Genomic DNA, 22840 nt, shown 5'->3' with positions numbered 1-22840 from the left:
TGAATTGACTAATTCATCAATTCCTATCTGATTATCTGTAAAAATTGTGCTATCTGCTTTATGGTGGAAACAAGGTCTTCTACAATAAAGGAGTAATGATAGTTGATGGTTAAAAGGAAACTTATGTGAAAGAGAATGCTAGAAATCAGTGGACAGTGTGCTTTGAGGTCTGTGGCCTGGCTACCAAATTGAAAAGCCTATCCTTTATCTTGTATTTTGTCAATAAGGTGGATTTAAAGATCGCTCGTGCATGACACCACAATTTGAACAGTGCTTTCCTTTAACGTTGCTGGTGAACGCAGCAGGCCAGGCAGCATCTCTAGGAAGAGGTACAGTCGACGTTTCAGGCCGAGACCCTTCGTCAGGGAAAACCCTGATGAAGGGTCTCGGCCTGAGACGTCGACTGTACCTCTTCCTAGAGATGCAGCCTGGCCTGCTGCGTTCACCAGCAACTTTGATGTGTGTTGCTTGAATTTCCAGCATCTGCAGAATTCCTGTTGTTAGTGCTTTCCTTTGTTCATATTATGTAGTTTTTCCACAGTAGTACAGTTAATATATATTAAATGGGAACGTTGTAGTTGCACTGCATAGAGTGCAGAGGAGATTCATCAGGATGTTGTCTAGATTGAAGAATTTAAGTTACAGAGAAAGATTAGATAAACTGGGCCTTTGGGCCTTTTTTCCCTGGAGCAGACAAAGCTGATGGGTGACCTGATAGAGGTAAATAAAATTATAAGAACTCTTCCCGTGGTAGGATTATGAAAAACAATGAAGGCATGCATAAGAGGAAGGAGTTTTAATGGGAATTTGTGGGGAATATTTTTTAACACAAGAGATTGAATGCTGCTAGAGCATATGGTGAAATTGGATGCAATCACTATTTTTGAGAGACATTTAGACATGTATTTAAAAAGGCAGGGCCTAGAAAGATATGGACCTATTGAGAAAAAAGTATAGACAGGCAAAAAGGTCCTGGTGGATCAAATGGCTGTTTCAGTGCAGTACATTTTTGACTGAGTTTTAAAAATTACCTATTACTTGAATTCAGAAAGTAAATTTAAGGCATGCCATTTTGAATAATTAATGCATAAACTATGTCTGGATCTTGGAAAGTGTATTGCACGTAATCAATTTGACTTTCTAACTCCTTGAACTCCATCTCTACATTTGATTGACAAAACAAATTTGGAACAAAAGTAATGAAAATGATTGCTGAATGTCAGTTTCCTCCTGGCATCATTTGAAAATCAATGCAATGTAGGATTTCCAGCCTACAATGTTGTCTATTCCTGGGAAAAATGTCATTTTGGAGGGTACAGTGTAAAATTACATGCAATCTACTTGTGCTTTCCTACTTGCTGACTTTGGAAATTTTCCTCAACAGGATGAAGATGAGAAAACTAATTTGATCTTACTGAATAGTGATGTGATGGCTCACCCAGTGGCTGAACGATTGGACATTCTGATGTGTGTTTTGCTGGCCTACATAAAGGATGTTTGCTATGTCAATGGTACTAATTGTAACTTGCTGTTCTATGAGTCTTTTTCGTCACAAAAGATCCAAATGTTTCACAGAAGAGAGCATGTAATGTGCAGCACATGTAAAAAAAACAGATTGTCAAAAAGATTTAGTCAGGAAATTCTAGTAGGCAAGTCCAAAACTGGTCCCAAGAAGTTAGAAATGCTACTGCAAGGGCTTGTAGGGGCACACAAAGGGTCCAGAGGTTTCGAGGTTTCAGGGATAAGATTAGCCAAAGTCAGAAAAAAATTTGTAAACATGCACCAGGGTTTTTCCATTCCTTGCAACTGGGAATTGGTGATGATGGTCCTACTGCTTTCATTGCAAGTGAAAATAGGTAGGTTTGATTATGAGTTTAAGTTGAGCTTCAGAGGTGGTTTGGAAAAGATATTGGGGACACAGGAGACTGCAGTTGCTGGAAGCTGGAGCAACACAAAAGGCTGGAAGAACTCAACAGGTCAGGTAGCGTCTATGGAGGAAAATGGACAGTCAACATCTTGGGTCTTTATCTGGACTCGAGATGAAGGGTCTCAACTGGGAATGTTGATTGTCCATGTCCATTTCCCTCCACAGATGCTGCCTGCTCCAGCTTTTCGTGTGCTGTAAAAATTAATGCTTGGGTTAACGAAAGCTTTGATGGTTTTAGATCCTGAATAGCAGTAGTTAAACACTGATTCCTGTGTTGTCCCACTAGTTGCAGCTTATCAACCTGAGAAAGACATTTATTCCTCCTCTTAACATTCTATCCAACAACCAGTTCTCAGTCTTGTTCGTATATTATCCCCAACTTTGTAAAATCCTGTCTAGAAGGTTGGAGCACATGAAGTCCAAAAGGAAAAAAATCCACTAGTTTTCTCATCCATTCCATTCAAAGAATTCCATTAGTTTAGCCAAATGTAAATTTCTTTTCATAACTCATACTGATTCTGCTCAATCCATTTACCTTTGTTTCTTTAGAGAAATTGCCTGATTTCTTAGGCTTTCCAGCATTTTTTTGGTTACGATTTCAGATTTCTTATTTATGCTTTTATAATACAATTTCTTACACTCTCATTCATTAGACACAAGTGATTCATTACAATTCAATACAGGATTGAAGACAATGAATAGCATCAAATACTAGAGATGTGTTTCTTTTGTTATTATTTAATTTGCTATGTTTACCTTTTCTTTTTATGCAGGTGAGTTGATGATAACCAGGACAAAAGACTTGTACCGTGACTTGTTAGTGGTGTTTGATAAACTGGTTCTACCCACTCATGCTTCTTGTCATGTTCAGTTTTTCATGTTCTACATCTGCAGTTTCAAGCTGGTGAGTGCCAAATAATTCATGAATTGATTTTAGGGTTTGAAAAGCAAGAATAAATGAAGAGATATTGCAGAATTTTACATAGACCCCATCCCTCATTGTTTTTTAATGACTAATGGATAAATACAGATATCGGAGTCATACTTATTGTCTTTCCTATATAACATGAAATTTGTTTTCTGGCAGCAGTACAGTAATGAAAGCATCAAAATTTTTAAAAAATACAAAATAAATGGTGCAAAAAATGAAAAGCAAAGTAGTGTTCATGGACCATACTGAAATCTGATGGCAGAGGAAGAGAAGCTGCTTCTTAATCATTGATTGTGCACCTTCAGGCTCCTGTATCTTTTCCCTGCTGGCAGTAACGAGTGGAGGGCAGGGCCCAGATGGTGACAGTCCTTAGCAATAGATACTATCTTCTTGAGTTGATCAGTTATATAACGATCACCCATACTGCTTGCATCATCCTGAAACGTAGTCAATTATTATACTGGGAATGCAATTTAAAAAGTAGTCTCTCCATGGTGGGTATGCAGAATATATTGACTATTTTCAACTCGCTCTTGGAAGCTGCTGTGTGTATAAACTCTGTTAAAGGGATGTTCACAGAATCATTCATCCCACTCTAACCCAGCTACATTTATCATTCCAGATGATTGTTCCAAGATGCTAGTCATGTTGGGTTTTGGAATTTAATTAAATATCTTCCTTGATACTTTGGATCTGTTAGTTGCAGTGTTAACTATCTTACAGTCAGAACTAATACATCTGCATTGCCCAGACTTATAGAACCAATGTCTTTCCCTTGGATTCTGATACCGATATTAACTAGTCTGTAATTTAAATGTACTACCACTAACTATTGAGAAATCATAATAAAATGGATCAATCTGGGCAAAAGTGCTTTTCACTACCAATGAAAAGACATCATTGGAGATATTTACTATGGAAAGAAATTTTTGTGGCACATTCAAGTGGGTACTTAAAGTGAAATCTTTACAGTCAGAAACAAGAGAAAATCTGCAGATGCTGGAAATCCAAGCAACACACACAAAATGCTGGAGGAACTCAGCAGGCCAGGCAGCATCTATCAAAAAGAGTACAGTCAACATTTTGATGTTTCAGCAGGACAGGTTAACAAAAAAATGAGTCAGTTAGAAGGTTGGGGCAAGGGAGGAAGAAACACAAGGTGATAGGTGAAACTTGGAGGGGGGGCAGATTTTGAAGTAAAGAGCTGGGAAGTTCATTGCTCTGGAAATCCCAGTCATGATGATTGATTTCTTGAACCCCCTCCTTCTCTATTTCCATCCCCTTTTCCTTCTCTCATCTTATCTCAGTGCATTCCTCTGATGCTCCTCCCTCTTTTTCTTTCTTTCATGGCCTTCTGTCCTCTTTTATTAGATTCCTTCTTCTCCAGCCCTGTATCTGTTTCACCAATCAACTTCCCAGCTTTTTACTTCACCCCTCCCAGTTTCACCTATCACCTTGTATTTTCTCCCCACTCTTTAAATCTACTATTAATCTTTTTTCTTCAATCCTGCTGAAGGGTTTTGGTCTGAAACATTGACTGTACTCTTTTTCCATAGATGCTGCCAACATTTTGTGTGTGTTGCTTTACAGTTTGTACTGTTTTGAATGATTCCTATTTTTCCCAGGGGAAAGATCTGCAAATGTACTGCTTCTATATACCAGAATTTAATAAGTGTTCAGAAGACCAGCTTAACTTTAAAGTTTTGATTTGTCAACATTTTTTACACTTAACAGTTAATTGTAGCTTATTGCAGGAGGCCTACAAATAACAATATTATAGTAGGAAATGGTTTTAAATGCTTTAAATTAGATCATAACATTAGGAATAAGGTGCTGATTGTTACCTTGTTGCAATTTTTCAGGGACTGGCAGAGGCTTTCCTGGAACATCTTTGGAAGATGCTTCAGAATCCGAATAATCCTGCAGTAATGAGACAAACAGCTGCAAGTTATATTGGAAGTTTTCTGGCCAGAGCATCGTATATTCCTCTGGCGTAAGTGAACTGTTTCACTGTATGGTGTGTTATAATAAAATTATAATGCAATCAGATGCCAAACTCATCATGTGGGCAGCTCAGTTCATGATTGTGATTCAGTTATAAGTTTTAATTTTGCATGTGAAGACTGGCACATTAACAATGAGCAATATTGTTGGATGATGTCTTTATGTCCTAGAATGCCCTTTCAGGTGTGTAGAATCAGCACTGATTGTTCAACTTGCCACAGTTAGCCATAGACTGTCCTGAGCCTAATATTTCCCCTCCCAGCATCTTTTCCAGCACTGTTGTCTCTACAGGGAATTTTTAGCATGGAAAAAGGACAAAGGCTACCTCGTCATGACCTTGCACCTTATTGCCTGCCTATTCTGCACCTTCTCTGTAACTGTAACACTATATTCTGCATTCTGTTATTGCTTTTCCCTAATGTACCGATCTGGTGAAATGATCTGTATGGATAGCATGCAAAACCATATTTTCCACTGTATCTCAGTACATGTAACAATAATGAACCAACTACAAAGAGCAGTGAAGCTTTTCCTTTTTAAATCTTTTTATTGAATAAGTATACAAAAAGGTAAGCCATATAGGCACTAATACACTGTTAGAATATAATAAAATAACAGGAGGTATTAATACAAAAAAAATGATACAAACAATGTAATTTAAACATAACATAATAAGGTAACATAATAGTATACTAATTTTTATATATATATATCAATAGAGAAAAGGAAAAAAAACCCCAAAAAAAACCACCGTGCAACTAACTAAAAGCAAAGCAAAGCAATGGGCTAACTTGGAACCAAGCAGAGTTAAAAAACATAAAATCACGTCCTCAGTCCCGACCTCCATTAAAAACAGTAAAAAAAAACAAGAAGGGTATATAAATATGGAGCAGAAAAAGAGGAGAAAAAAAATTACATTAAATGAAAATATTGAATAAAAGATCTCCAGGTCTGTTCAAATTTAAGTGAGGAATCATAAAGATTGCTTCTAATTTTCTCCAAATTCAAGCATAATATCGTATGAGAAAACCAAAAAAAGGTAGTTGGAGCATTAAGCTCTTTCCAATGTTGTAAGATACATCTTTTCGCCATTAAAGTAAGAAATGCAATCATTCTACGGGCTGAAGGAGAAAGATTACTGGAAATTTTAGGTAGTCCAAAGATAGCAGTAATAGGGTGAGGAGAGATGTCTATATTCAATACCTTGGAGATAATATTAAAAATGTCTCTCCAAAAGGTTTCCAGAGTAGGAAGCTTTTCGAACCATCAGGTTGAAGTATCCTTACTGAACAACGTTAATTATTAAGTAATTAAAATAATAGATTTGCATAAGTAAAATAATGTGTAGGGGGAAAAAGATGGATTAAGCTTGTAAAAGAAACAAATTTAGTGTGCAGGTAAATAAATAGGAAAGCAAGTGAGAAATTTTGCCTCTGTTACAAGGAGGGAGGTTAAAAGAAAGCAAGAGTTGCTACATAGATACTCGTTGAGACTGCACGTGAGTGTTGCTCGGTTCTGAGTGCTTTGTTCATTCTCTGAAGGTAACGCAGAGGAGTTCAGGGTAGTGTAGTTATGATTTTATCTTTAATTAATTAGCGATACAGTGTGGAGTAGGCCCTTCTGGCCCTTCAAGCCAGGTGGCCCCAGCAACCCCCAACAAATCCGATTAACCCTACCCTAATCATGGCACAATTTACAATGACCAATTAATCTACCCGATACGTCTTTGGACTGTGGGAGGAAACTGAAGCACCTGGGAAAAACCATGTCTTATTGGGTTGCCTTAAATATTGAATAGATTGATCAGTACATTCAAAGCATTGAGAGGAGATCTTTTGGAAAGCTTCAGGATCCTGTGGGAATTAACAGAGTATATGCTAAGGGATGTTTGCTGTTGGGAATAATCTTAGGGTAAGGAAGGCCAAAGAGAAGCCTCTTCTGTCATGGAGATGTGGATCTTTGGGTTTCCCTGTCCAGAGAGCTGTGAATTTTTGAGTTTCTGTGTTCCAGAATGTCATTATGTGCAGTCAGTTTAGCATTGAGGTCAATACTCTTGCTGTCCAGAAATATCTGGTCATGGGGACTTTGGTGAAGGTGATATTGGGAGAGCAGGTTTGAACTGCTTTATGTTCTACTCGTGCTAATCCTACTGAAGTTCTTGAGGTCCATGGAAGGGAGTTGAAAGATAAAGGACGATATATTTTTTGTTTAAATCTTGATTGGTCACTGTCTTCCATAATTTTAGAGCCAGATTGGTTGTCGTGCAGTAATTATCACATTGCAGTATAAATACTTGCGATTGATTGAACTACTCTAATTCCAAAATAAAGATGCAAGTAATGGAATAAGTTTTTTTTTAAATTATGAAGTAATGTAATTGGTAGCTAGAGCATTTGAATTAATTGGAAGTAAATACACGATAATTAAATTCTTATTGTCTTTTATGCACCAATAAAGAACTAATGTATTGAGTAAGATTTCATTTTCTTGATTAGCACTGTGAAGGCTTGTTTGGATCTGCTGGTCCCCTGGTTACACCACTATATTGACAGCCAAGATGCTGGAACAAAGGGTTATTGTGACGTGGCTCTCCATGGGTCATTCTACTCTGCTTGCCAAGCTGTGTTTTACATCTTCATATTCCATTGCAAACAGTTACTGGATGGAAATCTGAAGAAAGGTAACTGATTAGTTTGGTAGTAAATTTGATAATCATTTGAAAGAGTGCAGGTTATTATCTAAAATACATGGTCAAAATGGAAAATACAGCACGAATGAAGTGGCAGGAATAATGAGCATTGCACGCCACAGCGGTATAAAACAGATTTACACTTGCATGTTTCCAGAGCGTAGTTTGTCCCAGTAATGTTGCTGTATGGATAATGTTACTCTTTGAATGTCAAACATTCTATTTCCTTTGCTGTGTCATATTAAGGGAGGGGAAATCAGAATCATCATTTATTGCTGTTTTTTGTTTGAATAGAACAAGTGAAACCTTGTAAGGGTCCACAGCCAATTGATCCACTCACTTGAGAATGATAGAAAATACAGTGGAATGTATTTACAGTGGTGTCAGATATTGACAATGTAGTTTGGCTTGGGCTGCTGTTATAAATAAATGGTATACTGCTTTGAGCCCAGCAGAAAGGCAGAGAGATCCAGTCAGTACTGACTTTATATACACAACCATCAGTGGACAGCTGTTGCATAACATTGGTACAGTCAATAAAAAGACTGAGAACTTAAAGTATTATGCATGTTTTATTTAATTTCTGTTGAAGCCCTTTTAAGGATGTCATTAATTTTGCATTGTAAAATGAATGCTAAAGTAGCTTTGAAATTAAATATTTACATATTTATTTGCCTTTCTGTACAGGTTTGACATACTTACAAAATCTAAATTTTGAACGTATAGTAATGTGCCAACTGAACCCACTGAAAGTTTGTTTACCTTCTGTTGTCAACTTGTTCGCTGCTATTACTAGGTGAGTAGTATTGGATATTGGTAATATAATATCTTGGAGCCAAGTACAAAGACTGCTTGACATTGCATTCCATATCTGAATTGTGTAATGTATTTAAGTATTTATAGATAGGGACCCCTGATACTCAAACAGCTTGTATAAAAATAACATCAAAAGCAAAAGCCTTGGAAAAAGTGATTAATATAACACATTGTAAAGTTAAAGCAGCACACACAAAAAATGCTGGTGAACGCAGCAGGCCAGGCAGCATCTCTAGGAAGAGGTACAGTCGACGTTTCGGGCTGAGTCTCTTCGTCAGGACTAACTGGAAGAAGAGATAGTAAGAGATTTGGAAGTGGGAGGGGGAGATCCAAAATGGTAGGAGAAGACGGGGGGGGGGGGTGGTGGAGCCAAGAGCTGGACAGGTGATAGGCAAAAGGGATATGAGAGGATCATGGGACAGGAGGCCCAGGGAGAAAGGAAGGAGGAGGGGGGAAGCCCAGAGGAAGGGCAAAGAGTATAGTGAGAGAGACAGAGGGAGAAAAAGGAGAGAGAGAGAGAGAAAAAAAAATTAATAATAATAATAAAATAAATAAGGGATGGGGTACGAGCGGGAGGTGGGGCATCAATGGAAGTTTGAGAAGTCAATGTTCATACCATCAGGTTGGAGGCTACCCAGATGGAATATAAGGTGGTGTTCCTCTAACCTGAGTGTAGTTTCATCTTTACAGTAGAGGAGGCCGTGGATAGACATGTCAGAATGGGAATGGGATGTGGAATTAAAATGTGTGGCCACTGGGAGATCCTGCTTTCTCTGGCAGACAGAGCGTAGGTGTTCAGGGAAACAGTCTCTCAGCCTGCGCCGGGTCTCGCCAATATATAGAAGGCCGCATCAGGAGCACCAGACGCAGTATATCACCCCAGCCGACTCACAGGTGAAGTGTCGCCTCACCCGGAAGGACTGTCTGGGGCCCTGAATAGTGGTGAGGGAGTGTAAGGGTATGTGTAGCACTTGTTCTGCTTACAGAGATAAGTGCTGGGAGGGAAATTGGTGGGAAGGGATGGGGGGGACGAATGGACAAGGGAGTAGCGTAGGGAGCGATCCCTGCGGGAAGTGGGGGGTGGGGGGAGGGAAAGATGTGCTTAATGGTGAGATCCTGTTGGAGGTGGCAGATGTTACGGAGAATTATATGTTGGACCCGGAGGCTGGTGGGGTGGTAGGTGAGGACAAGAGGAACCCTATCCCTAGTGGGGTGGCGGGAGAATGGGGTGAGAGCGGATGTGCGTGAAATGGGGGAGATGCGTTTAAGAGCAGAGTTGATAGTGGAGGAAGGGAAGCCCCTTTCTTTAAAAAAGGAGGACATCTCCTTCGTCCTGGAATGAAAAGCCTCATCCTGAGAGCAGATGCGGCGGAGACGGAGGAATCGCGAGAAGGGGATGGCATTTTTGCAAGAAACAGGGTGAGAAGAGGAATAGTCCAGATAGCTGTGAGAGTCGGTAGGCTTATAGTAGACATCAGTAGATAAGCTGTCTCCAGAGATAGACAGAAATATCAGGAAAGGGGAGGGAAGTATCGGAAATGGACCGGGTAAACTTGAGGGCAGGTTGAAAGTTGGAGGCAAAGTTAATGAAGTCAACGAGCTCAGCATGCGTGCAGGAAGCAGCGCCAATGCAGTCGTCGATGTAGCGAAGGAAAAGTGGGGGACAGATACCAGTATAGGCTTGGAACATGGATTGTTCCACAAAGCCAACAAAAAGTCAGGCATAGCTGGGACCCATATGGGTGCCCATGGCTGCACCTTTAGTTTGGAGCCAAAGGAGAAATTAAGAGTAAGGACTAATTCTGCTAGACGGAGCAGAGCGGTGCTAGAGTCCCCTCTACTGTCAAGATGAAGCCACACTCAGGTTGGAGGAACAACACCTTATATTCCGTCTGGGTAGCCTCCAACCTGCTGGCATGAACATTGACTTCTCTAACTTCCGTTAATGCCCCACCTCCCCCTCGTACCCCATCCGTTATTTATTTATTATTAATTTTTTTCTCTCTCTCTCTCTCTCTCTCTCTTTCTTCCTCTGTCCCTCTCACTATACTCCTTGCCCATCCTCTGGACTTCCCCGCTCCTCCTTTCTTTCTCCCTAGGCCTCCCGTCCCATGATCCTCTCCCTTCTCCAGCCTCATATCCCTTTTGCCAATCAACTTTCCAGCTCTTAGCTCCATCCCTCCCCCTCCTGTCTTTTCCTATCATTTCGGATCTCCCTGTCCCCCTCCCACTTTCAAATATCTTACTATCTCTTCTTTCAGTTAGTCCTGACGAAGGGTCTCGGCCCGAAACGTCGACTGTACCTCTTCCTATAGATGCTGCCTGGCCTGCTGCGTTCACCAGCAGTTTTTGTGTGTGTTGCTTGAAATTCCAGCATCTGCAGATTTCCTCGTGTTTGCGGTTGTAAAGTTAACCCTAAAGCAATATCTGAAATCTCTTTGTTTATCACTAAATAAACATATGGTATGTATAATGTGAATGCCTCAAAAATAATTACGATTTCAGCATTACAGATCTACATAAGCAGCATCAGCACCATTGAGAGTGTGTTGTAACGTCACCTTTGGTTGGGATTAGAGAATTCCAGATACACTGGTGCTGGTGATATTTTGGCAGGTTGTCTCATGATAAAATTGGATATAATGTCATAATTTTTCTTCTATTAATCAAGTAATTGAAAGTTTCAGAGAACACCATCAAGATTTTTCCAATAAGCTTTCCATTTAGTGTGAAGTCATGATAATTTACATAATTACAATAGTCAGTGTATGTTTTACCACCATTGAGCCCAGAGAATACTGAAAATGTCCATACAACAAAATCTCTGTTACTGCTTAAGTAGAAAAACAGGTAAAAGAAATTCATCCAACTTCTGTTTTTTGTTGTAATTGATGACCGAGGTTAAATCATGTCTTGGACTACTATGAGCAATTTAAACCAGAGACAGCCAGAATTAACTGCAGTGGCAAGTCAGACCATGCTTTTTGCTGATCCATGTCCTGATGTTTCTTTGGATCTGCTAGTGTTTATGGTTGGTAATTATCATTTTGATCCTAAATGTTGAGGTCCTACCTGCCGGGATGTAGTGACCCAGAATGAACATTGCCCACAGAGCTGCAGAAAGAAGATCCGACAGCAAACAAAACATGTTTTTGTACTCTCCAGCTTTTTAGGAGATTTGGCCTTTTTGATAGCAGCATTCAAGAAATATTAACATTCAATTAAAAACAAAGTTAAATTATTTAATATAATCAGGAAAAATGAAAAAGATATTTGACATGGATTTGACTTTTATTGTTGGAAATGTGCATTGGCTACACGAATCTCTGAAAGCAATAATCGGTCTGTCACACTCTGGTTCAACCCCCCACCCTCCCTCCGGCCTTGAACATCTAATGATTTAAGTGCTGACTGTTGTACTTACCAGGAGAGTTCTCTTCCATGATCCTGACCATATTTGAGGTACTGAGAGTCGAGTCAGCAAACAAGAAACAGCCTATCCTGACACCTTTCAATTCATTGCCAGAATCTTCACTCAGGCTTGTTTGAAGAAATCTCTGCCCAATTATCATCAACAAGTCATCTACAGCACAAAGGATCCCAACACACTTAGCCACTGTTAACTATGATTTGCAGTGCCTACCGTTCCATCCCTAGACCGCATTGTGGGAGATCTGATCATCTGGCTGTCCTTCTGTCTGCATCTCTGCTTGCTCTTTAGGCAGACTAGCGGCAGTGGAATTGCTTCGAGTTGGTGGAGTGGGCTGTGTTCAAGGACTCAGAGGGCTTGAACCAATGCACAACAGTTGTCATGGCCTTTATAAAAACAGTTGTAGATGAGTGTGTTCCCACAACATCATTCAGAGTCTCCCCTAACCAGAAGCCCCAGATAAGCCATGAGATCAGCAATCTGCTGAGGGCCAGATCGGTGACATTCATGCCTGGTGACCAAGTAAAGTACAAGAGGTCCATGTACAACCTTCAGAAATTCCAGACCAAACCTGAATCACTAAAGGATGCTTGATGGCTTGAATGCTATCATCTCCTACAAAGTAACACCAAGTGACATAGACGACAACAAGGTTTTGGTCCCAGATGAGTTCAATGCCTTTTATGCTAGCTTGACTGTCAAAATGTGGAGGCACCTTCACGAACTCCCACAGCCCTCAATGACCCCGTGATTTCAGCCTCTGGGGCTGACGTGAAAGGAGGGTGAACCCACAGAAAGCATTCGGCCCAGGTGGAGTACCTGGCCGAGTACTAAAGACCCATGCTGATCAACTGGCTGGAGTGTTCACTGATATCTTTAACCTCTTACTTCAGTATTCTAAAGTACCTACCTGCTTCAGAGGATAGATAATACTATATTCTGCCATCATATTTGACCTACCAAGATGAACCACGTCACACTTATCTGGGTTGAACTCCATCTGCCACTTCTCAGACCAGTTTACCGTGAATGCCCACAAGAAAATGAATCTCAGAGTTGTATATGGTGACATTAGCGCACTTTGATAACAAATTTACTTAAAACATTTTATACAATCCATTACCGGCCACTGAAAGCACTTCATAATTGTTGAGGTCAGTGCCACAGGACAGTGATCATTTCGACCAGTCACTGTCGCTGTCTTGAGCACCAAATGATGGTGGCTGCCTTAAAGTCTGCAGGGACAGTGGACTATTGCAAAGAGTTATTAAAGATGTCTGTTAAGACTTCTGTTAGTTAGGCTACATAATCCCTCAGTATCTGACCAGGTACATTGTTCGGCCCTGCAGTTTTGCGTGGATTTACCCTGGCTAGGATCCTCCTCACCTTGACTGTGGCTGGATGGTGCCTGTTCCTCAGGGGAGTGGGGGCTTTCCACGATGTGACATCATTCATTGGGTCAAGTTGTGTTAAAATATTTTAAGGCCAATTGATATATGCGTAAATTAAGCGAGAGCAATATCTAACCAAGTTAATCCAATATTTTTATTGCAGGAAGTATCAGTTAGTCTTCTGCTACACAATTATTGAACGAAACAATCGACAGCTCATACCAATTGTCAGGAGTGGTGTTGGAGGTGACTTGGTGCAGGTTTGCACTAATCCGCTGGATTGCTTCTTTCCCTTTGATCCTTATATTCTTAAAAGGTTTGTGAACATCAGTATTTGATGTTAAATCTGAAATGAAATAAGGGTGAATTGCTTTAGTAAAAATAGGAAATGGAATTTGTTCACATTTGTTGAGGCTGATATGGATACATGAAAAAGGAAACTAGGTAATAATAGTAGGAGAAAATGGAATAGAAAGAGACTGAAAGTTGAAGAAATGTAGGGCAGATGGGAGGAATGTCATGGAGCTTAACAGCAGGTGTGATACAGACTACTGGAGGAGAACAATGTATTTCCCTGCTTTCTATGTTTTTGAATCTATGTGATTTCACTTTGAAAATGCCCTTTTCAGCTGTTTAATATTTCACATCTTTGTTTCTGAGAGCCACAGGTTTCTTCCCATTTCCTTCCCCTTGAATTAGTATCAACAATTTGTACTTTATTAAAACAATATTAGTAACTTATGCACTGCCAAAGTGTATTTGTTATCTTTTACTTGAAATATACAGAAGTCATAATGATTCAACATGTGTATGATTTGTTTCATTATTACTTGAGTACAGATGACAGTTTTTTTTTATCTGACAGATCTAAGAAAACCTTTGAAGGTATTTATCAGGTCTGGGAGGATTTAAGCTTTCAGGATATTCAGGTTTCACAGAAAATCACAAAGCAGGTGGGTAGATCCGATACCAACAGAATATATTTTTACTGCAGTGCAATAACACTTAGTGGGAGAATATTTTACTGTATTGGCTTGTTTTTCATGAGTGCGTATTCATAGACTTTTATTCTGTATGTAAATAGCAATCCATTATTTCTCTTTTTGCAAAGAAAAATTCGCCCATGAGAGACTTATCCAGCAGATAGCAGCCATTTGAACAGTTGTGATGATGAAAAGACCACTGTTCTGGTGGTTATTAAACAAAAGGCTCAGAGCTCAGCTGATAAGTTTCCACTGAACTCTGTATCACTAGAAAGTATGAGCAAAGAAACACCAGATAACAATTTCCCTTTAGTACTAAATGTACTAGATTGAAAGATACTATAGTATTGTTCAATAACTATAGGAGTTAAACTCTAACTCATATTGATATTCTTTGAACCATTACTTTATTAAATTTAAGTAAGAATTAATCAGGAGTTTAAAAGTAAGGAGATTATATAATTTTATTAAACTGGTGAAAACTTAGCTGCATACAATTTCTTGTTGTGTGAATGAAAAAAATTACTGGTAGATACAAAGCTTCTTCCTTATTCGACAAAACAAGGTATAGCAGGCATCATACGGAGACGTTTTCGGTCAAAAGGTCTGGCTGGCCCAACATGGGGCCGGATATTTTATGTGCCAAACATCAAAGGACAATTTTAATCAGCATTGTCTGGTCTGGGTTTCACTGCCTTTAGGAACCTATTGTTCAGAGCTGTACTCCAAATTAAATCCACAATACATATTCAGATGTGAAGCCTGGTAGCCAAAGTCAATTGCTAAATGTATCTGTCCAAACCCAAAAATCACTCTAACATAATTCAGATCATCACGATGGGAAGATGTGATAGTACTGGAGAGGGTGCAGAGGAGATTGACCAGAATGTGGCCTGGGATGGTGTGTTACACAGTTATGAAGAGAGACTAGGGAATCTAGATCGGTTTTCCCCAGAATGGAAGAGATTAAAAGGGGATATAATTGAGGAAAAAGGTGTAGATAGGATAAATTGCAGTAAATTTATCACTATGTCAGAGGTAGAGAAATCTAGAAAATATAAATTTGGGGTAAGAGATTTAGAAGGGATATTTTTTGCCAGAGAATGGTGATAATGTGAAATGCACTACCTGAGAGAGTGGTGGAAGCAGACTCACTAATAGCATTTAAGAATTGTCCAGATAAGCCTTAGGCATAGAACGTTACTGGCCAAGTGCTGGAAGATGGTATACAGGTGTGTGTCTATTTGTTGACGTTATGGGCCAGATGGCCTGTTTGCAAGTGGTGATTGTATGTTAAGTAAAATAACATTCCCTACCTGCCATTACTTTGGTTTTGTTTTCTTCGAACACCATATGCATCCTAGGAACTGTTAAAGAAAATATTTAACGAAATCCCTTTTTTCCCAAGTTATTGCTAAGGGCTGACATGCTTAAATGTCAACAGGTGCAACTGCTAGGCAGTCAGAATATGTTCAAGAAATGTTGCTATTTATATTTCGGGGCACATCAGTATTGAATCTCATAAGGTAAGGACTAAGGTGGTTACACTTAAAGAAAATGATAGTTGTTATCTTTCACTTCAACTAGGAGCTACTTTTAACCTAAAGACGGGCAACCTATTTACTTGACTGGAGATTATAATGCTCAAGATGGTTGTTCTAGAGATGAAGAACTTTGGAAAAGCTAAATTGAACAAAGGATAATTTATTGTTTAATGTAAAATGTGAATCTGTTTTGTATTGGTCTGATTTTCAAGTATTTAATAGTTTTTCCCTGACTATCAATTTATAGGATTCTGCTGAAGATGAAGAGGATGATTTCTTAAAAGGAGAGTCGTTGCACAGTGAGACTTTTGGGATCATACCAAATTCTTTTGAGTCCAATGTGCAAAGTCCTAACAGCATGGGTTCTCCTGTTACTTTCCACTGCATCAGCTCTGAACAACTATAAATGAGATAAATATACAAATTTTCAGATATGGCTTCATAGAAATAAAATGGAGGAGTATCCATATAGGAACTTGTTTATAATTTTCATAAATAGAAGTTGGCTTTTGTCTAGACTATTTTTATTTTGTTTTACTATGCAAATATTCATTAATTCATCAATTGTGTATATTTTGTATATTTGTGTACATAGTAATTTGTACATGTTTACTATATTTTAAAACAATTTGTCTTTTTTTAAAAATTATCTTTGGTTTGGAAGTTGTTTGATTCTCAAGTTGGGGGTTCAAATTTATTTTCTTTCCGGATTAGGGAAGTCCAGGAATATATGTAGAACCAATGATGGCAGTTTCCAAATAGTAGTGTTTAAACTGCAATCCCTGTGGCTGATTTACTCTAATTATGACAGGATTGTTAATGTTTGAAATACTTTTCTCTTTGCGATTTTGGGAAGAGTGGGAGAGATTGGATGCAGGGAAGCAAAACCAATCTCCATTTTATTACCCTTTGTTTTCTCGTAGCTATTCATCTACTCGATTTGGCTATTTTAAACTAAGCAGCTGATTAGAAGTACAATTCGTTCATAGAAGTAAAAAGGAAAAATTTGAATGCTGGAAATCTAATTAAGAACAATAGTTGTTTTGAAAATTAACAAATTCATCAACTCTAGATGAAACTTCAAAGCCCAATATTCAGAAGTTGCTCTTTCCAGAATTCTCAATTTTAAAGTTGGAATCTTTGCAAAATGCATTGAGAATTATTTTCCTGTCTGAATTGTAGCAAAAACTGGAAGTAGATTACCAACTGTAAAATGTAGTGATCTTTTTTATCTGTCTGGCTTTAAATTATTGCTATCTTAGTTAACTGCTGCTAAACTAATGTCTGGTATTCAGTTTGGGTTACACTTTAGTCATGATGTGATGACAGTGAATGGAGATCTTACTCATGTTTCAGAACATCCAAGAATGGCAAAACTTGTTATTTCTTTGTGTATTTTGATGCCAGAATAATTTAACCTTTATGGTTTGCACCACCTCAGTAAAGTGTATCCTGTTCATTTTGTTGTCATTCATTTATACCAGGCAGATACTTGTTTTGTAAAAAAAAATCTTCAGTTTTCAAAGGTTCAAATTGTAGATATCTGATTAAATTTTGCATTCTCTTGGATTTGAGTGACTAATTCATTATTCAATTGTTTATAGCATCTATAATAGTTTTCCTGCATTTTCTACTTTTGTTCAGATGTTTGAATCAATTTTAGAATTTAATGTATGCCTGTGATATTGCATCCAATCTACCCATTCATCTGTTATTTTATACTTAGCCTTCTAATATCTAATACTTTGAAAGGTACCAGTTAAAAGCAATAAGGTGTCTTGTTTACTGAGTTTGGTGTAAAGTGACCATATTATATACAGTGCCAACTTGCTTTTTAAAACAGCCTGCTGTAAGGAAAGAGTTAAATGTGATTCCTCCTTGGTATATGCTAAAATAAAATGGAATTCTGTAAGACAAAATAGAAAAAAGTACAGTCGACATTTCGGGCCGAGAAAGACTGTACTTTTTCCCATAGATGCTGCCTGGCATGCTGAGTTCCTCCAGCATTGTGTGTGTGTGTGTGTGTGTGTGTGTGTGTGTGTTGCTTGGATTTCCAGCATCTGCAGATTTTCTCTTGTTTGTGATTGGCTTAGAATGGGATTGTTTTGAGAAAGTACAAGAGAACCAGTCTACAGTAATGTTTTGAGAAAGGAGTACGTCTACAGCCATAATAGTGAAAACATTGCGCTGTGAGATCATTGTGCTGGTGTAGGCAGTAAATACTTGGGAATACATGGGAATGTACTAATACAAGTAGTCTTTAAGGGTGTGTGCGAGAGAAAGAGAGAGAGAAAAAAAGAATCCACTGTTAGGACTAGTGTTAGTGCTAGAGTTAAAGATACAGACAAGCTGGCGGAGCAGAGTCGATGGGCCAAATGGTCTACTTCTCCTATATCTTATGGTCTTATGGTATGTCGAGAAGGTGCAGCTTTATTGAGAGGGGAGGGAAAAGGCTGCATGAAGGTTTGTTGGCATTCTGCAGATCAGCTCTTAGTGGATGATAGTATTAGTAATCAGGCTGCAGCTGAAGGATGGCGGTTGATTATCACCAGCTAAATAAATATGAACCTCCATTAACTGCTGCTGCCCTGGACATAGTGACTTTGGAAATGATATCACAGGAAGACAAGAAATGGTATGCTCTAATAGATCTGGCCAACACATTCTTCTCCATTCCCCTGTCATCAGAGTCACAAGATCAGTTGGATTTTCAAAGATAAAGAGTCCATGGTGTTACAGGAAAGATACTAGCATGGATGGAGCATTCAACACACACAAAATGCTGGTAGAATGCAGCAGGCCAGGCGGCATCTATAGGAAGAAGTACAGTCGATGTTTTGGGCCGAGACCCTTCATCAGGACTGGGAGCATTGGCTGATTGGCAGGAGGCAAAGATTGGGAATAAAGGGAGCCTCTCCTGGTTGGCTGCCGGAGACTAGTGTTTCACAGGGACGTGGGTTGGGACTGTTCTTTTTATTTTGTATGTCAATGATTTGGATGACGGAATTGATGGCTTTGTGGCCAAGCTTGTGAACAGTACGAAGATACGTGGAGGGGCAGGTTGTGTTGAGGAAGCAGGGAGTCTGCAGAAGAACTTGCACAGATTAGGAGAATGGGCATAGAACTGGCAGATGGAATAGTGTCAGGAAGTGTGTGGTCATGCACTTTGGTAGAAGGAATAAAAGTGGAGACTATTTTCTAAACAGAGAAAATTCAAAAACCCAAAGTGCAAAGAGACTTGGGAGACCTTGAGCAGGATTCCCTGAAGGTTAACTTGCAAGTTGAGTCGATGGTGAGAAAGGCAAATGCAATTTTAGAATTCATTTTGAGAGGACTAGAATATAAAAACAAGGATGTAATGCTGGGGCTTTATAATGCATTGGTGAGGTCTTACTTGGAATATTGTGGGCACTCCTGGACCTGGTATCTAAGAGGATGTGGTGACATTGGAGAGGGTTCAGAGGAGGTTCACAGAAATGATTGAAAGACATCATATGAGGAGCGTTTGATGGATCTGGCCTGTACTTGGTGGAATTTAGAAGAATAAGGAGGGAATCTCATTGAAACCTATCGAATGTTGAAAGGCCTGGATAGAGCGGATATGGAGAAGCTGTTTTCTTTGGTGGCAGAGTCTAAGACCAGAGGACACTGCCTCAGAATAGAAAGGCATCCATTTAGAACAGAGAAGAGGAATATTGTTATCCAGAGGGTGGTGAATCTGTGGAATTCATTGCCACAGGCGGCTCTAGAGGCCAAGTCATTGAGTGTACTTAAAGTGGAGTTTTATAGATTTTTGGGAAGTCAGGGTGTGAAAGGTTATGGGGAGAAGGCAGGAAAATGGGGTTTAGAAGGTAATAGAACGGCACAGCAGACTCGATTGGCCGAATGGCCCATGTGTTACGGTCTTACCAGTTTGCCTTTACATGGGAAAGCAGACAACGCACTTTTACCAGATTGCCTGATAAGAATGGGCACAGCCCTAACTTGTGCCACGGTCTGATAGCTCGAGATCTCGATGCATCCCCAGTAAGCTGTCACCTGATTATACAGACAGCCCTCCTGCTCCGGGAACCCACTGAGGAGGGAATAGCTGGAGTCCTGGACGTGCTGGTAAGCCACATAAGGAACGGATCCATAGAAAATACAGGGGACCGAGTCAGGAAGGCCTGGGCACGCAGTGTGTCTCGGGACCTTAAGTGATCCGGGAAAAAAGAACCGAAATAAAATGGCTGAAATGGCTACCCCCACAAATAAGCAAGAGACCCAAAGGTTTGCGGGGCAATTAGGCTACTGGAGGCGGCACATACCACACCTAACGGTCCTGCTGCCTGCGACCCCTACACAAAGTAACTGGGGGTGGGGAAGCAACTTTTCCGTGGTATGCAGAACAACAGGCGTTCGAGGCTGCCAAGGAAACAATGGCTCAGGCCCCGCCCCCTGTCCCTTGTTTACCCCGATTGCCATTTGAGCTACAGGTACCCGTACATCAGAACAACGCTGTATAAAGTTTATGGAGGGGGGTGGGAGAAGACAAAACGGGGTGAACATTCCACGATTTGCTCCTACACTACGATACACGCCTATTGGACGTTAGTGGAGACGGCGGATCCCCGAGAGGGAAGCGGAGTAATTATGAGACGCATTATAACGTAGGCGCTCCCGGAGAGACCTACTAACAGGGTGAGAAAGCAGAGCAAGCCTCCGTTGTGAAGTGAAAGTGGTACATCGCAAAGCGAGCAAATAAGGGTCCAGAGAGGGTTGGCAAATTACACACAGGTGTAGCCCACACGCCTGTGGATAGACACACACAGACGGTCGAATTCCCTATCCCAACGCCTCCCCTTCCTTTTACATGGGGAGTGTCCAACCGACAGCTCTCTGAAGCGGATAAACACCATGCCTGGTTTATGGACGGCCCCAGACCCCGGAAAGCCGGTGTCCAGGGGTAGACATCAGCTGCGCTGAACGAAGAGGGTTTTGCGGCGCAGGGAGAGGGCGGTTCCGGCCAGCTAGCTGAACTGAACCGGTGGCAGTCACCTTGCACGGCAGCGCGGAAGCAGATCGGCTGCCTATATACACAGACTCTTGGGCAGCGGCAAATGGCAGGGCGGCAGAAAAGGGAATTGTAGATACTGTACAGGGAAAGCCCCTGTGGGGGCAGGCACTCTGGGAACAGATCTGGAAAACAGTCCATCGAATGAAGACCACTGCTTTCCATGTAGACGCCCACCAGAAAGATTCCTCTCTGTCTACCACCTTTATTAATAAAGTGGACCAGTTAGTACGAGTACACCCTTGAATCCCGTGTGTTGGGACAATAGACACGTAACATGGCTGGTCATCTGGGCGTGTATGGTTACAACTGAATGGGCTAAGCAACGAGGTTTACCATTATCAGTGTACCTGACTACGGAAGTTGGGATATTAGACGATTAAAAAAAAACTTCATGAGAAGCCAACTGACCACAATAAAAAGTCCAGTCCAGCTGCGGTAGATTGATTACATCGGACCTCTGGTAGACGGTACTATGCTGTTGACATCTACTCAGGTTTTTTAATAACAATTCCTTGACAAGCTGATCAAGACCGTACTCTATAGGGTTTGCAGGACTCAATTAGTTATGATGGGGACCCTCAAGCGATGCAATTGGATGACACGTTTCATTTCTCTGGACAAGCTGAGAGAGACTGGGCTGCCAGTAAGGCCATTCATTAGGCATACCAGGTACTCTTATTACCGCCAAGCTGATTGAAAGAGTGAATGGACTTTTAAAACGAGAGTTTCGTTTATTGACACCAACTTACACCTCACAGGGGTGGCTGATTGTAGTATCCCAGGCCTTGTACAACCCGAGTAACAGACATTTACTCCAAGGATCACCACTAAACAGGATGATCAAGTGCACCCCAGGACCAGAGAAAAGGCTCCCACAGTGGGAGGGAAAGTATTGGTGCTACATTCCAAATTCTCTGGTTTGCAAAGGGGAAGACTGTGGTAAATGGAGACACAGCCACTCACTGGGTATCAGTACAAGAGAAAAACAACTGGTGTGCTTGAGCAGGGGGAAATTGGCCAAACGAGAATTATTTAAACCTTTGTAAGGCTGATAATAACGGACACTTTGTTTCCTCCCAGGTGAAAATGACAGTCCTGGAATTAATCCTTTCAATGGCATGGGCCCTCCCTGAGTAGAGGTCACAGTCCAGACATGCAGAAAAAACAAGACACAAAAACTCACTGTAGAACAAGGTGCCACAGAATGAATTTTAAAATATTGTTTGCAAAATGCATGAATGCATTCAAAATACAAAAACAAACTCCCTGCTTCTGTCTCTATGTGCATAAAAAGTTCATATTAGCTGTGCTTTCAAAGTTATCTTTTTATTTCCTGCCACAGAATAGTTTTATTTATATTGAGTAATTATATGGATTATAATACAAAGTACAACAGCCTTCTTGGCTTAATAGGTCCATTTTAGCATAACGCTGGAGTTACTGAGCCTCAACATCTCTTTCTGGGAGTGTTAACTTCCCTATAAACATCTCCCTCCTGTTAAAAGAGCTTTCTGCTGGATTCTCTTGTTGCTTTGACTTACTATTTTGATACTGCAGTCTCAAGGTTATATTATTTATATATTCTTTGATAATAAATAAACTTTGATTAATGAATCTTGAAATTTTATCCCACAGTTGAAAATGCTGCTTATTTTTTTTTTAAATCTTCTCATTACTTTGATATATTGGAGAGCTAAAATGGAGTTTGTGAAGCCCACAAATACCAGGAACTTCTTGTAATTAAATACAAAACTGAACGCTAGAATAGTACTTCTTTTGACTAATCAACTTTTCACATCTGACACAATTGAATCTTAATAATTTAATATCAATGTTTTTAATTGTACTCTAAGAAATAATATCCACTTCCCCTTCGCAAATATCGTTGCAGATTTTGGTTTGCGACAACTGAGGCCTCTGTTGATCGGGGTCGTCCATGCTATCTACATGATGGGCAAGCCAGGGCAGTACGGCATGCAGAGCAAGCTGTTGCCCATGTAGCAGCCCCCTCTCTCCACGCAGCCGATTACTCCAAAGGAACAGCAGATCACCCCTCCCCCTACCCCCAC

General features: G+C 40.1%; 1 protein-coding gene across 1 annotated transcript in view; it reads left to right on the top strand.

Moving 5' to 3' along the window:
* rrn3 (RRN3 homolog, RNA polymerase I transcription factor) overlaps nt 1-17284 on the top strand; it is a 41546-nt gene extending 24262 nt beyond the window's left edge. The window contains exons 11-18 of the mRNA XM_072268833.1: nt 1385-1511; nt 2701-2831; nt 4721-4851; nt 7358-7542; nt 8239-8347; nt 13352-13504; nt 14054-14141; nt 15963-17284. Of these exons, the coding sequence (XP_072124934.1) occupies nt 1385-1511; nt 2701-2831; nt 4721-4851; nt 7358-7542; nt 8239-8347; nt 13352-13504; nt 14054-14141; nt 15963-16121 (1083 nt within the window). The 3' untranslated portion in view covers nt 16122-17284. The remainder of the gene's footprint in view (nt 1-1384; nt 1512-2700; nt 2832-4720; nt 4852-7357; nt 7543-8238; nt 8348-13351; nt 13505-14053; nt 14142-15962) is intronic.
* The last annotated feature ends 5556 nt before the right edge of the window (nt 17285-22840 follow it).

This window comes from Mobula birostris, chromosome 9, assembly GCF_030028105.1.
Source record: "Mobula birostris isolate sMobBir1 chromosome 9, sMobBir1.hap1, whole genome shotgun sequence".
In the NCBI taxonomy this organism is placed as follows: domain Eukaryota; kingdom Metazoa; phylum Chordata; class Chondrichthyes; order Myliobatiformes; family Myliobatidae; genus Mobula; species Mobula birostris.
This window is presented reverse-complemented; position numbering and strand designations above follow the sequence as displayed.